This window comes from Chiloscyllium plagiosum, unplaced genomic scaffold (assembly GCF_037043375.1).
Source record: "Chiloscyllium plagiosum isolate Xiang-an unplaced genomic scaffold, Cpla_swu_hap1 HiC_scaffold_21, whole genome shotgun sequence".
Classification (NCBI taxonomy): domain Eukaryota; kingdom Metazoa; phylum Chordata; class Chondrichthyes; order Orectolobiformes; family Hemiscylliidae; genus Chiloscyllium; species Chiloscyllium plagiosum.
Window position 1 is genome coordinate 17,020,371 of NW_028270159.1, and position 16,447 is coordinate 17,036,817.

The following is a 16,447-nucleotide window of genomic DNA, read 5'->3' on the forward strand; positions in this document are numbered from 1 at the left end:
CCTCCCTCAGCACAGCTGTAATGCTATCCCTTATCAAAAATGTCACTCCCCCTCCTCTATTGCCTCCCTTTCTATCTTTCCTGTAGCATTTGTATCCTGGAACATTAAGCTGCCAGTCCTGCCCATCCCGGAGCCATGTTTCCGTAATTGCTATGATATCCCAGTCCCATGTTCCTAACCATGCCCTGAGTTCATCTGCCTTCCCTGTTAGGCCCCTTGCATTGAAATAAATGCAGTTTAATTTATTAGTCCTACCTTGTCCCTGCCTGCCCTGACTGTTTGACTCACTTCTGTTCTCAGCATACCCATCTCAGATCAATCTCTTTCCTCACTATCTCCCTGGGTCCCACCCCCCCCCCACCTTACTAGTTTAAATTCTCCCAAGCAGTTCTAGCAAATTTCCCTGCCAGTATATTAGTCCTCTTCCAATTTAGGTGCAATCTGTCCTTCTTGTACAGGTCACTTCTACCCCAAAAGAGATTCCAATTATCCAAAAATGTGAATCCTTCTCCCAGCTCCTCAGCCATGCATTCATCTTCTCTATCCTCCTATTTCTGCCCTCACTAGCTCGTAGCACTGGGAGTAATCCAGATAATACTACCCTTGAGGACCTCCTTTCTAAATTTCTGCCTAACCCTCTGTAATCTCCCTTCAGAGTCTCAACCTTTTCCCTTCCAATGTTGTTGGTTCCAATGTTAATGGATGTATTTGTAATGCTGCTATGTGTTAGAATCTGTGACTATGGAAACCATTCCAACTCTGCCTATGGACAGGAATGACCTGCTCTTTGAAATAAGACCCTCAAGGGGTCTCCAAGAGGGCTGAACTACAGCAGGAGAAAATGTCTGGCATTTTCCCCACACTGTGATCATACAGTCTATGGACAGACAAGCTTAGCCTATGGGCGCTGACGCAGAATTACAAATAGAAGAATCTCTGGTCTTGTTATCTGGAACTTTTTCAGGAGAATAGAACAGAACATCCCAATAAGGTAATAAGTAGAATCTGGTAGCAGCTGACTCACTGTTAACACTAGGTCAGACTGCTCATACTGAAGCTAAGGCAGACACAATCCCTGAATGCTACCACATTAAAAATGAGGTGCTGATGAGTGTACAGACAGCTGCTCTCATACTTGCAAAAGAGGAACAGACATGGACAGCATCACTCTGTAGAGAATCAAGGGTTCCGTACGGAAGCATTGTGACTTGCTCACAAAATTGCGATAGTTTAGCATGTCACTATATGCAAAACCCAATCAGCCAGACTTTCTACTGGCCACAATTCCACAAGGATGTAGTGAGGTTATCAGGACCTGTCACACCATAGAGTCACAGAGAAGTACAGCACGGAAACCGACCCTTCAGTCCAACCTGTCCATGCCGACCAGATATCCTAACCCAATCTAGTCCCACCTGCCAGCACCCGGCCCATATCCCTCCAAACCCTTCCTATTCGTATACCTATCCAAATGCCTCTTAAAATGTTGCAATTGTACCAGTCTCTACCACTTCCTCTGGCAGCTCATTCCATACACTTAGCACCCTCTGCATGAAATACCTGGCCCCTTTTATATCGTTCCCCTCTCACCCTAAACCACCTATGCCCTCTAGTTCTGGACTCCCCCACCCCAGGGAAAAGACTTTGTCTATTTATCCTATCCTTGCCCCTCATTATTTTGCAAACCTCTGTAAGGTTACCCCTCAGCCTCAGACTCTCCAGGTTGTGGAAAAAACCCTTCTCTGCAAAGTGACGTGCATCTATGATTCCTGTTCCAGTGTTCAGTCAACCATTCAGCAAGGTGTTAGTGGACTGTGTCACTCGTGCCCAAAAATGAAGGAAGCTTCCAGTATATCCTTACCATCATATACATGGCTACCGACTTCCCAGAGGCTGCTTCTGAGAGCCATATCTGCCTAAACAGGGGTGTCAGAATTGACCCAATTCTTTACCCAACAAGGTCTGCCAACTGAAATGCAGTCAGATCAGGATTCAAATTTCATGTTTAAACTATTCAAGGAAATCAAAGGGTGCAATCTAGCGGAAGTCTTCAGAGTATCATCCGCAGTCGTAGGCTACTAGAATAGTGTTACTAGACCCTAACAACAACAATTAGGGCATACTGATAAAATTACTTCCATGACTAGCTTTTCTTTGTTCGCCACCAGGACCCACCCAATTAATTCATCAGTTTTACTCCATCTGCACTACTTTACAGGCACCAAGTACAAAGGTCTCTGAAGTAATTATAGAGTCATAGAGATGTACAGCACGGAAACCGACCCTTCAGTCCAACCTGTCCATGACGACCATATCCCAACCCACTCTAGTTCCACCTGCCAGCTCCCGGCCCATATCCCTCCAAACCCTTCCTATGCATATACCTATCCAAATGTCTCTTAAATGTTGCAATTGTACCAGCCTCCACCACATCCTCTGGCAGCTCATTCCATACACTTACCACCCTCTGCATGAAAAAGATGCCCCTTAAGTCTCTTTTATATCTTTCCCCTCTCACCCTAAACCTATACCCTCTAGTTCTGGACTCCCCGACCCCAGGGAAAAGACGTTGCCGATTTATCCTATCCATGTCCCTCAATTTTGTAAATCTCTAAGGTCACCCCTCAGCCTCCGATGCTCCAGGGAAAACAGCCCCAGCCTGTTCAGCCTCTCCCTGTAGCTCAGATCCTCCAACCTTGGCAACATCCTTGTAAATCTTTTCTGAACCCTTTCAAGTTTCACAATATCTTTCCAATAGGAAGGAGACCGCAATATTCCAACAGTGGCCTAACCAATGTCCTGTACAGCCGCAACATGACCTCCCAACTCCTGTACTCAATACTCTGAGCAATAAAGGAAAGCATACCAAACGTCTTCTTCACTATCCTATCAACCTGCCACTCCACTTTCAAGGAGCTATGAACCTGCACTCCAAGGTCTCTTTGTTCAGCAACACTCCCTAGGACCTTACCATTAAGTGTATAAGTCCTGCTAAGATTTGCTTTCCCAAAATGCAGCACCTCGCATTTATCTGAATTAAACTCCATCTGCCACTTCTCAGCTCATTGGCCCATCTGGTCCAGATCCTGTTGTAATGTGAGGTAATCCTCTTCGCTGTCCACTACACCTCAAATTATGGGGTCATCTGCAAACTTACTAACTGTTATCTCTTATGCTCGCATCCAAATCATTTATGTAAATGACAAAAAGTAGAGGACCCAGCACCAATCCTTGTGGCACTCCACTGGTTACAAGCCTCCAGTCTGAAAAACAACCCTCCACCATCACCCTCCGTCTTCTACCTTTCAGCCAGTTCTGTATCCAAATGGCTAGTTCCCCCTCTATTCCATGACATCTAACCTTGCTAATCAGTCTCCTATGGGGAACCTTGTCAAACACCTTACTGAAGTCCATATAGATCACATCTACTGCTCTGCCTGCATCAATCTTCTTTGTTATGTCGTCAAAAAACTCAATCAAGTTTGAGACATGATTTCCCACACACAAAGCCATGTTGACTATTCCTAATTAGTCCTTGCCTTTCCAAATACATGTACATCCTGTCCCTCAGGATTCCCTCCAACAACTTGCCCACCACCGAGGTCAGGCGCACCGGTCTATAGTTTCCTGGCTTGTCTTTACCACCCTTCTTAAACTGTGGCACCACGTTTGCCAACCTCCCGTCTTCCAGCATCTCACCTGTGACTATCGATGATACAAATATCTCAGCAAGAGGCCCAGCAATCACTTCTCTAGCTTCCCACAGAGTTCTCGGGTACACCTGATCAGGTCCTGGGGATTTATTCACTTTTAACCGTTTCAAGACATCCAGCATTTCCTCCTCTGTAATCTGGACATTTTTCAAGATGTCACCATCTATTTCCCTACAGTCTATATCTTCCATATCCTTTTCCACAGTAAATACTGATGCAAAATATTCATTTAGTATCTCCCTTATTTTCTGTGGCTCCACACAAAGGCCGCCTTGCTGATCTTTGAGGGGCCCTGTTCTCTCCTTAGTTATCCTTTTGTCCTTAATATATTTGTAAAAAACCCTTTGGATTTTCCTTAATTCTATTTGCCAAAGCTATCTCATGTCCCCGTTTTGCCCTCCTGATTTCCCTCTTAAGTATACTCCTACTTTCTTTACACTCGTCTAAGGATTCACTCGATTTATCCTGTCTATACCTGACATATGCTTCCTTCTTTTTCTTAACCAAACCCTCAATTTCTTTCGTCATCCAGCATTCCCTATACCTACCAGCTTTCCCTTTCACCCTCCAAGGAATATACCTTCTCTGGATTCTTGTTATCTCATTTCTGAAGGCTTCCCATTTTCCAGCCGTCCCTTTACCTGCATACATGTGCCACCAATCAGCTTTCGAAAGTTCTTGCCTAATACCGTCAAAATTGGCCTTTCTCCAATTTAGAACTTCAACTTTTAGATCTGGTCTATCCTTTTCCATCACTATTTTAAAATCAATAGAATTATGGTTGCTGGCCCCAAAGTGCTCCCCCACTGACACCTCACTGCCTTACTTCCCCAAGAGAGGTCAAGTTTTGCACCTTCTCTAGTAGGTATATCCACATACTGAATCAGAAAATTGTCTTGTACACACTTAACAAATTCCTCTGCATCTTAAGGAGAGCCTTTTAGAACAGAAGGAAGAACAGGAGTAAAATTCTCTCAGAATATAACAGTTCTTTGATCAGATGGGCCAATGGGCCAAGTGTGGCAGATAGAGTTTAATTTAAATAAATGAGGCGTTGAATTTTGGCAAGGCAAACCAGGGCAGGACATACACAGATAATGGTGGAGCCCTGCGGAGTGTTGCCAAACAAAAAACTAGGTATGCAGGTGCATAGTTCCTTGAAAGTAGAGCTGCAGGTAGACAGAGTGGTGAAGATGGCATTTCGCATGCTTACCTTCATTGCTCAGTGTTTTGAGTACAGGAGTTGGGACATCATGTTGTAGCTTTACCAAACTTTCAGGAGGACACTTAGTGTTCAATTCTGGTCTCCCTGCTTATAGGAAAGATGCTGTTAAACTTAAGGGTGCAGAAAAGATTTACAAGAATGTTGCAGGGATTGAGCTATAGTGAGAGACTGAATAAACTGAAGCTTTTCTCCCTGCAGTTTGGAGGCTGAGGGGTGACCTTATAGAAGTTTACAAAATCATGAGTAGTATGGATATGAAGTGTCCAAAGTCTTTTTCCCCCAGGGAAATTGGATTAGTTTTGATCAAGGATGTTCATATTTCATATAATATACACCATTAGCTAGTACTCATCCATCTTCTCATCTCTGATACGGGCCTGTTCAGTTCTGACCAGAGTATCAGACCAAGCTACCTGTGTATAACAGTGGAGGGCAGCCAACTACATCATCTGATCAAGGGCAACTGAATTACAGTCTAGTCAATGATGTCAGCATAGTATTTAACACAGGGGTTTTAGGAGTAAATTTTAACTGATTTAGAAACAGTTGACTGCCAAAAGATTCCAACACTAAGTTCTCAACTAAAGAAAATTCTGGAAAAGAGACAAGGAATCCAGAACAGACAGCTCAGTACAAACCAAGACCTGGTATGGGTAATTCACAGTTCGACCACTGTGTGAGACAGAATTATACATGGACCATTAAAAGATTGATTGATATGCAGAAAAGTCTCTCAAATGAGAGGTCAGGAATGATGCCAACAGTACAGATAATCATGCTTGAGCTGACAAAGGAAAATAAATGTATATAGCATGGCTGATCAGCTGCTAGCTCAGCAGTTTAACATGTTTTTATAAACCTATGGAAGAATGAATTATAAATAACAATATTATTACAGCATATATAAAATTGCAGCAATCCCCATTTATATCAGAGTTACCCATTAAGACATTATATAGATCAGAGAATATTAGCTTAATTATCTAAAGTATCATTATACTCCACAGATAAATAGAAAGTTATAAAATTAAATCAGTTTAGAAGGATGCAATGCAAAAATATACTCTTCAGCATTGTGTCCACATCATTTAAATGAAACAGAACAAGGTGCATGTTTAATGAAAGGACATGGGCTGCAATGGAACTAACTCATGTTGCACGTATGGGGAATGGAAGACATTACGTTAGCATATCACAAAGAGAGTTGAAAATGTGTTCCTGGAAAAGCGCAGCAGGTCAGGCAGCACCTAGGGAACAGGAGAATCGACGTTTCGGGCATTAGCCCTTCTTCAGGAATGAGGAAAGTTGGTCCAGCAGGCTAAGATAAAAGATAGGGAGGAGGGACTTGGGGGAGGGGCGTCGGAAATGTGATAGGTGGAAAGAGGTCAAGGTGAGGGTGATAGGTCAGACTGGGGTGGGGGTGGAGAGGTCGGGAAGAAGATTGCAGGTTAGGAAGGCGGTGCTGAATTTGATGGATTTGACTGAGACAGGCTGGGGGGAGGGAAAATGAGGAAACTGGTGAAATCCGAGTTCATCCCTTGTGGTTGGAGGGTTCCTAGCCGGAAGATGAGGCGTTCTTCCTCCAACCGTCGTTTCGCTGTGGTCTGACGATGGAGGAGTCCAAAGACCTGCATATCCTTGGTGGAGTGGGAGGGGGAATTGAAATGTTGAGCTACAGGGTGGTTGGGTTGGTTGGTCCGGGTGTCCCAGAGGTGTTCTCTGAAACGCTCCGCAAGTAGGCGGCCTGTCTCCCCAATATAGAGGAGGCCACATCGGGTGCAAAGGATGCAATAGATGATATGTGTGGAGGTACAGGTGAATCTGTGGCGGATATGGAAGTTTCCTTTGGGGCCTTGGAGGGAGGTGAGGGGGGAGGTGTGGGCGCAAGTCTTGCACCTCCTGCGGTTGCAGGGGAAGGTGCCGGGAGTGGAGGTTGGGTTGGTGGGGGGTGTGGATCTGACGAGGGAGTCACGGAGGGAGTGGTCTTTACGGAATGCTGATAGGGGAGGGGAGGGAAATATATCCTTGGTGGTGGGGTCCGTTTGGAGGTGGCGGAAATGGCGGCGGATGATGCGCTGTACATGGAGGTTAGTGGGATGGTAGGTGAGGACCAGTGGGGTTCTGTCCTGGTGGCGGTTGGAGGGGCGGGGTTCAAGGGCGGAGGATCGGGAAGTGGAAGAGATGCGGTGGAGGGCATCGTCGACCACGTCGGGGGGGAAATTGCGGTCCTTGAAGAAGGAGGCCATCTGGGATGTGCGTTTTTGGAACTGGTCCTCCTGGGAGCAGATGCGGCGGAGTCGAAGGAATTGGGAGAATGGGATGGCGTTTTTACAGGGGGCAGGATGGGAGGAGGTGTAGTCCAGGTAGCTGTGGGAGTCGGTTGGTTTGTAGTAGATGTCCGTGTTGATTCGGTCGCCTGAGATAGAAATAGAAAGGTCGAGGAAGGGGAGGGAGGAAACTGAGACTGTCCAGGTGAATGTGAGGTCGGGGTGGAAGGTGTTGGTGAAGTGGATGAACTGTTCAACCTCCTCGTGGGAGCACGAGGCGGCGCCGATACAGTCATCAATGTAGCGGAGGAAAAGGTGGGGGGTGGGGCCAGTGTAGTTGCGGAAGATGGATTGTTCCACATATCCTACGAAGAGGCAGGCACAGCTGGGGCCCATGCGGGTGCTCATGGCTACTCCTTTCGTTTGGAGGAAGTGGGAGGATTGGAAAGAGAAGTTGTTCAGGGTGAGGACCAGTTCAGTCAGTCGAAGGAGGGTGTCTGTGGAAGGGTACTGGTCGGTACGGCGGGAAAGAAAGAAGTGGAGGGCTTTGAGTCCTTCGTGATGGGGGATGGAGGTGTACAGGGACTGGATGTCCATGGTGAAAATAAGGCGTTGGGGACCGGGGAAGTGAAAATCATGGAGCAGGTGGAGGGCATGGGTAGTGTCCCGAACGTAGGTGGGGGGCTGGCCTCCTACCTGCCCTCGACCTCTGCATAGCCAACTGCCGCCGCGATATTAACCGCCACCTGAACTCCCCCACCCCTCTCACCCACTCCAACCTCTCACCCTCGGAACGCACAGCCCTCCACTCACTCCGTTGCAACCCCAACCTCACTATCAAACCAGCAGACAAGGGAGGCGCGGTAGTAGTTTGGCGCACCGACCTCTACACCGCTGAGGCCAAACGCCAGCTCGCAGATACCTCCTCCTACTGCCCCCTTGACCATGACCCCACCCCCCACCACCAAACCATCATCTCCCAGACCGTCCATAACCTCATCACCTCGGGGGATCTCCCATCCACCGCCTCCAACCTCATAGTCCCACAACCCCGCACCTCCCGCTTCTACCTCCTGCCCAAAATCCACAAACCTGACTGCCCCGGCCGACCCATTGTTTCCGCCTGCTCCTGCCCCATCGAACTCATCTTGGCATACCTTGACACCGTCCTGTCCCCCTTAGTCCAAGAACTCCCCACCTACGTTCGGGACACTACCCATGCCCTCCACCTGCTCCATGATTTTCACTTCCCCGGTCCCCAACGCCTTATTTTCACCATGGACATCCAGTCCCTGTACACCTCCATCCCCCATCACGAAGGACTCAAAGCCCTCCACTTCTTTCTTTCCCGCCGTACCGACCAGTACCCTTCCACAGACACCCTCCTTCGACTGACTGAACTGGTCCTCACCCTGAACAACTTCTCTTTCCAATCCTCCCACTTCCTCCAAACGAAAGGAGTAGCCATGAGCACCCGCATGGGCCCCAGCTGTGCCTGCCTCTTCGTAGGATATGTGGAACAATCCATCTTCCGCAACTACACTGGCCCCACCCCCCACCTTTTCCTCCGCTACATTGATGACTGTATCGGCGCCGCCTCGTGCTCCCACGAGGAGGTTGAACAGTTCATCCACTTCACCAACACCTTCCACCCCGACCTCAAATTCACCTGGACAGTCTCAGTTTCCTCCCTCCCCTTCCTCGACCTTTCTATTTCTATCTCAGGCGACCGAATCAACACGGACATCTACTACAAACCAACCGACTCCCACAGCTACCTGGACTACACCTCCTCCCATCCTGCCCCCTGTAAAAACGCCATCCCATTCTCCCAATTCCTTCGACTCCGCCGCATCTGCTCCCAGGAGGACCAGTTCCAAAAACGCACATCCCAGATGGCCTCCTTCTTCAAGGACCGCAATTTCCCCCCCGACGTGGTCGACGATGCCCTCCACCGCATCTCTTCCACTTCCCGATCCTCCGCCCTTGAACCCCGCCCCTCCAACCGCCACCAGGACAGAACCCCACTGGTCCTCACCTACCATCCCACTAACCTCCATGTACAGCGCATCATCCGCCGCCATTTCCGCCACCTCCAAACGGACCCCACCACCAAGGATATATTTCCCTCCCCTCCCCTATCAGCATTCCGTAAAGACCACTCCCTCCGTGACTCCCTCGTCAGATCCACACCCCCCACCAACCCAACCTCCACTCCCGGCACCTTCCCCTGCAACCGCAGGAGGTGCAAGACTTGCGCCCACACCTCCCCCCTCACCTCCCTCCAAGGCCCCAAAGGAAACTTCCATATCCGCCACAGATTCACCTGTACCTCCACACATATCATCTATTGCATCCTTTGCACCCGATGTGGCCTCCTCTATATTGGGGAGACAGGCCGCCTACTTGCGGAGCGTTTCAGAGAACACCTCTGGGACACCCGGACCAACCAACCCAACCACCCTGTAGCTCAACATTTCAATTCCCCCTCCCACTCCACCAAGGATATGCAGGTCTTTGGACTCCTCCATCGTCAGACCACAGCGAAACGACGGTTGGAGGAAGAACGCCTCATCTTCCGGCTAGGAACCCTCCAACCACAAGGGATGAACTCGGATTTCACCAGTTTCCTCATTTTCCCTCCCCCCAGCCTGTCTCAGTCAAATCCATCAAATTCAGCACCGCCTTCCTAACCTGCAATCTTCTTCCCGACCTCTCCGCCCCCACCCCAGTCTGACCTATCACCCTCACCTTGACCTCTTTCCACCTATCACATTTCCGACGCCCCTCCCCCAAGTCCCTCCTCCCTATCTTTTATCTTAGCCTGCTGGACCAACTTTCCTCATTCCTGAAGAAGGGCTAATGCCCGAAACGTCGATTCTCCTGTTCCCTAGATGCTGCCTGACCTGCTGCGCTTTTCCAGCAACACATTTTCAGCTCTGATCTCCAGCATCTGCAGACTTCACTTTCTCCTATCACAAAGAGAGTGCCAACATAGGAACATCAATCTGCCCTATAAACGGCGATGTAGTGGGTTTGTACCCCAAGGCAGAAAAGAAAGGACAGATGGAAAAAGGAAAGAAAAGAAACAATTAACATGCAGGCATGAGGCCTGGGAAGTACAAGAAGAAAAAAAACTAGGGTACTGACTGATACGGCCAAACAAATAGATCCCACCACTTGGTCAAAGAGCCACTGGAATTGAAGCTCAAATGTACAGATAAGTCAATAGATTAAAAACATCTCCCATGTTTTCATCATCACCCAGTTGGTATTGGTTCTATACTCAATGTACTTGATTGACTAACTCAGGAGGACACACATGAGATTACAGGGTATGGGGAATTTGGAGAATATAGGGCCAAAACACATGAGGCACATGCCTATATTATTGGACATACAGATGGTATAACGAAGTACCTTTACAACCCTAAGTTTGATAGCTGACTACTATATTTGGGCAGCAGAGCACAAGGAGAAAGGGCAATACCACTAGTACTCTGAGCCAGGCTGAAGATGGGAAGCAGAAAGGATTAAATACAGATTCTGTTTTAAGCATTTGTAGTAAATTGAATTAAATTGCAAAGAGCAAGATCAGGAAACAAGAGTATCGAGAACACAGCCTGGACTGCAGAAAGAGCAAGATAAGAGACCTTGGTTGAACACTGACAACACCTGATGCATTTATTGTGGGAAATAAATGATAGTTGGTTAACAATGTAATTTGAGATTACAAAAATCGAATGTGAGACCTTAAGGTGCATATGAGATGAGAACTTGTGTTTTAGCCAGACCGCAGTCTTAGAATGATCAAGGTTGATTCTCCTTGTGCACATATGAATAAAATAATCATAACCTGTACCAGAGTCACCTGCTGGTCTGTCAAGTTGAACAACATTGCTCCAAGACACTTTACAGGAGAACTGTGAAACACAATGAGACCAAGCCACATAGGAGGATGTTAGAACAATTGGCCAAAAGCTTGTTTCAAATATATTGTTGCTGAGGAGCACTTTAAAAAAAAAAGAGGAAAATAAAGAGCAAGTGGTTGAAATTCTAGAACTTCAGGCCTAGATTAAAAGATACAGCCACCAAGATAGGGATTCTCAGGAGACCTGGGGGTGGGGGGGGGGGGGGGGGGGGGCACAGAGATATGGATAAGAGGTCTTTAGGGATTTATGTGGGGGATAAGAGGAGAAAGAAGATGAGAATTTTAAAACTGAAAGGTTGCTGAACCAGAGCCAGAGTCAATATAGGTCAGTGAACATAGGGGCAATCTGAACAAAATTTGGTGTAACTTGGGATACAGGTAGCACTTCTAGTTTACAAGATAAAGCAAGGTAGAACCAGACAAGAGTAGGTTAGAAGACCACCAAGCTTAGAGGTGACAGAGACATGTTTGAGGGTTTCAGCAGGAAGGAATTAAGTCATGTTATGTAGTTTAGTTTGGAAACTTTTAGTAATGCCACAGGTGTGGGGCTTGAACCTCACCTCAGGTTCAAACATGACTGCATACTGTCTAGTTCAGCTTCAACAATTGTCAATGACTGGGTTGGAAGTGGTGGCTCAGAAGCAGAGCTTGTAATTGGAACTTACAATTGTGTTTTCAGTCTTAGCAATGTTCAACTGAAGGAAATTTTGTTCAAATAGAGCATCTGACCAGAGATAGTGGTGCATAAAGACAGATAATAGTGAGGGAAATCTGGATGCCATTAGCTTACATATGGATACTGACATTTTTTTCCAGATGGTTCCTGAGGACAAGAATGTAGGCAAAGGACAGAGAGAGAATAATCCTTGGGTGACAGGTCTAACTGTACAGGAACAGAACCATTGCTTGTAATTCTCTGATTACTATTAGAAGACAGGAATGAAATAAGATGATTAGAGTCCCATCCAGCAGAGAGTCTGTGGCATTCATTTCAGGGTTAAATGGCTCAAGAAGAAATCATCAATTCAAGACTAAATTGGAAGCCGAAAGGGTGGCAAATAGGATAATGTGATGTGAGAACAAAGCAGCTAAATGTATTTAGAACAATGCTCATGCAGCAAGTGAACATTGACTGGGTTACAAGACTGATCTGTGTTAAACACAAGATTTCTATTATGGATTCTCTCATTATCTGCATAAGGATGGACTGACCTGGCTGAAATAGCCTGTGGAGATTATAATCAACGAAGCAAAATGTAAGGGAGTAAAATTAGATAAAAATAAAACACTGTGGAAGAACAAAGATGGCTGCACAGAGGAGGATAAGTATTGCTGGACATAGAGCTTGCACTGGGAGAGCTAAAAATGGAACCAGATAAGTGATTAATCAAAGTAGAAACAAAACTGAACCACTGACATGGGTTAAGTGAATGAGAGACTGTGCACAATAAAATGCAATTTCACGTTGAAATCAGCTTTGCATTTATCTTTTAAAATGAAATATACACAGAAAAAAAAATCAACAGCCAAGCTTGTGTGTCATCACTAATTAAGATTCATAAGAATCAGAATCATACAGCAAGGAAACAGACCGAACCCCAATCTGACCTAGTCCCATTTTCCTTCATTTGGTCCATAACCCTCTCAACCCTTCCTATTCATTTACCCATCCTTTTGCCTTTCAAATATTGTAATTGTAACTGCCTCCACCACTTCCTTTAATATCCTTGTAAATCTCTTCTGCACCTACTCAAGTTTAACATCCTTCCTACAAAAGGGCGACCAGAATTATATGCTGTATTCTAAAAGTAGCCTTGCCATTGTCCTGTCCAGCTGCAACATGATGTCCCAACTCCTGTACTCAATATTCTGACCAATGAAGGCAAGCCTTTTTTACTACCCTGTCTACCAGTGACTAATTTCAAGAAATTATGCATCTGCATCCCTAGGTCTCTTGGTCGGCAACACTCCCCAGGGCCTTACCATTGTGTAAGTCCTGCCCTAGTTTGCCTAACCAAAATGCAACACTTCACATTCATCTAAATTAAACTCTATCTGCCACTCTTCAGCCCACTGGCCCATCTGATCAAGCTTTTGTTGTACTCTAAGATAATCTTCTTCATTGTCCATGACACCACCTATTTTAGTGTCATTTGTAAACCTGCCTCTATGTTCATATCCAAATCATTTTTTGTAAATGACGGAAAGCAGTGGACCAGCACCAATCCTTGTTGCACACCCCTGGTCAGTGGTCTCCAGTCTGAAAAGCAATCCTATACCACCACCCTGTCTCCCATCTTCAAGTGAATTGTGTACAATGGACTAGCACCCTCTGGATCCCATGTGATCTAATCTTACTAACTAGTCTACTACACAGAACCTTATCAAATGCTTTGCTGAAGTCCATTTGACAATGACTACCACTCGGTCTTTAATCTTTGTCACCTCTTCAAAAACTCAATCAAGGTAATAAGACATGATTTCCCATACACAAAGCCATGTTGACTACCACTAACCATTCCTTGCCTTTCCAACTTCTGGAGTAGCTAGCTAACAAAATGTTAGGAGTCATAGAATGCTATGCACTCACCTTTGTTGAATGCGTGGATCCACTTGTACTAACGGCAAGATGGCCTCGAGGACTTTACTGGCTGACCCTGGCAACATCTCTAGCACCTTTTTGTCAATCACCATTTTATCCACAATGGTTTTGAAATACCGCAGTGCACTCACCACTTCCTTTTCCTGCTCTTCCAGCCGGTTTAAAGTCTGCATCAAACAAATTAAAAGGGAAATCAGGTGTGTGTAATTTAAAACAGTTACCATTTATGAATGTATGCATCGTACACAAACATAGATAAATCATTACAAAATATTGTCAAGAATTGAAAGATTCAGTTGATGTTCCATAAAATGTTGTCTTTTAACATTTCATAAAAGTATGAAAATAATTAACCAAAACTACAAACAAATAGTACAAACCAAAGGCCCAGTATACCCATACATGCACATATATGCAAATTGATGGGGACGCAACCTAAAATAAAACCCATAGGATTTCTCTGACACTTTAAATCTGACTTTATTTTCTGTATTTCAGAGATTAGATTATTCTATCATTAAAAATCTGACAATTGCTATGATGACTCAGTCTTATTTTCAAATATAGTCAAAAGCAAGCTGGAAAATGAAGTGTATGAATAGATTGAGTGAAATGTTCAATCTCGCTGTAGAATTTAAGTAGCAGTTTTCTGGATTTCCGTGGTCCAACAGGATAACAGATAGTGTAGTAACTATGTCACATTTATTGACAAGATTGGCACGTGGAAGTCGAATTATCCATATTCATTAAATAACAGAATAACAATTTCTAAACCATAAAAGACTAAAAGGGACCTCAAAATGTGACGAAACTCAAACACTGAAATGTAATATTGAAGCATAAAGTAACTTTTGACTTGAGAAATTGCATGCTGATTGCATGTGCAATTTTGATCATGTATCCTAATTCATGCACAAATTATCTTATTTGGTTGTATTCGTTTACTTTGTTACTTAGTTTGTCCCGTTACACTTCAATTACAAGTTCACATATATTAAATCCACCTCAGGTAGCTTGTACAGCCAATTTGATTTTACGCAAGACATGGTAGGGCTTACAATCAGCAATGTGTAGTAAGCCAACCATCAGTACATTTAGATTAGATTAGATTACTTACAGTGTGGAAACAGGCCCTTCGGCCCAACAAGTCCACACCGACCCGCCGAAGCGAAACCCACCCATACCCCGACATTTACCCCTTACCTAACACTACGGGCAATTTAGCATGGCCAATTCACCTGACCTGCACATCTTTGGACTGTGGGAGGAAACCGGAACACCCGGAGGAAACCCACGCAGACACGGGGAGAATGTGCAAACTCCACACAATCAGTCGCCTGAGTCGGGAATTGAACCCGGGTCTCATGGCACTGTGAGGCAGCAGTGCTAACCACTGTGCCACCGTGCTGCCCACAATTAGATTACTTACAGTGTGGAAACAGGCCCTTCGGCCCAACAAGTCCACACCGACCCGCCGAAGCGCAACCCACCCATACATTTGCCCCTTTAACCTAACACTATGGGTAATTTAGCATGGCCAATTCACCTGACCCGCACATCTTTTGGACTGTGGGAGGAAACCGAAGCACCCGGAGGAAACCCACGCAGACACGGGGAGAATGTGCAAACTCCACACAGTCAGTTGCCTGAGTCGGGAATTGAACCCGGGTCTCTGGCGCTGTGAAGCAGCAGTGCTAACCACTGTGCCACCGTGCCGCCTTAAGATAGCAGACAGATGGAACTTTATGTTAGACTCATGGAAGGAAAATTAAGAGCAACAAGATTACCTGGATGTATTCTGTACTCTCAATATTGTATAATTGTTACAGGAAAAATTAAACTTCTAACAGCTTTCACAATGTTGCTAATGAAGATTACGGAAAGTAGCTGGTCAAGAAAGCCTTTCTAAAAGAAGTTGTTTCTGTGCTACAGGACTCTATAACCACTATATAAAAATATCAAATAAGTAGACACTACCATTAAGGGACAGAAGAGAATGAGTCATCAAGCACAACATTAAAAACAGGAAAAGTACATGAACAGAGCGAATACCTCAGACATTATGCAACTATTTTTAGCAGTCTAGCAGAGACAAACTGAACAGTGCAAACTGCTTTTTGAAGCAGTACCAATACTAAACCTGAACAGGGTTACAACAGACCAGAAGCTCAGTCAAGGTTGTATCGCACTAAAACTACATCACTTGTCAAAGCGTTATTGCCAGCTGCAGGTAGAGATCCTGGAAGGGTTCACCCTCTGCAATGAAAATTTGCTAAATTTGGTCCATCTGCATGCGACAGCAGGCAATAAAGATATTAGAAACTGTGTTTGTTCATAGTATTGAACATCAGTTTGAAGATTACTAACTTACATTCGTGAGTCAGGACCTTCAAAAACAATGGGCAACATCTTTCGATCAAGACAGGAAACCCTACTTCTGTGCTGAATAAGACTAAAGAATAAAAGTAGGCCATTTGGCTAATCGAATCTGCTCTCCCAATCAACGGGATCACTATTGATTTGATAATTCTCAATTCCACTTTCCTGCCTTATCTGCACTACCCTAGATTCTTCTACAGATTAAAAATTTTGGTCTTGAATATACTTAACTACCCGGCCTCTACAGCCCTCTATGGTAAAGAATTTCTACAGATTCACTACACAAGAAATTTCTCTTCATCTCTACCCTAATCAGCCAATTCCTAATGC

The 16,447-nt window shown here is 45.3% G+C and overlaps 1 protein-coding gene across 9 annotated transcripts in view; it reads right to left on the reverse strand.

The window, feature by feature from the left end:
- The window catches only part of rapgef1b (Rap guanine nucleotide exchange factor (GEF) 1b), a 249,885-nt gene that overhangs the window by 133,104 nt on the left and 100,334 nt on the right, over positions 1-16,447 (reverse strand). For all 9 annotated transcript variants that reach the window (XM_087998349.1, XM_087998343.1, XM_087998342.1 and 6 more), the window contains exon 3: positions 13,727-13,905. In XM_087998349.1, coding sequence (XP_087854475.1) covers positions 13,727-13,905 — 179 coding nt within the window. The remainder of the gene's footprint in view (positions 1-13,726; positions 13,906-16,447) is intronic.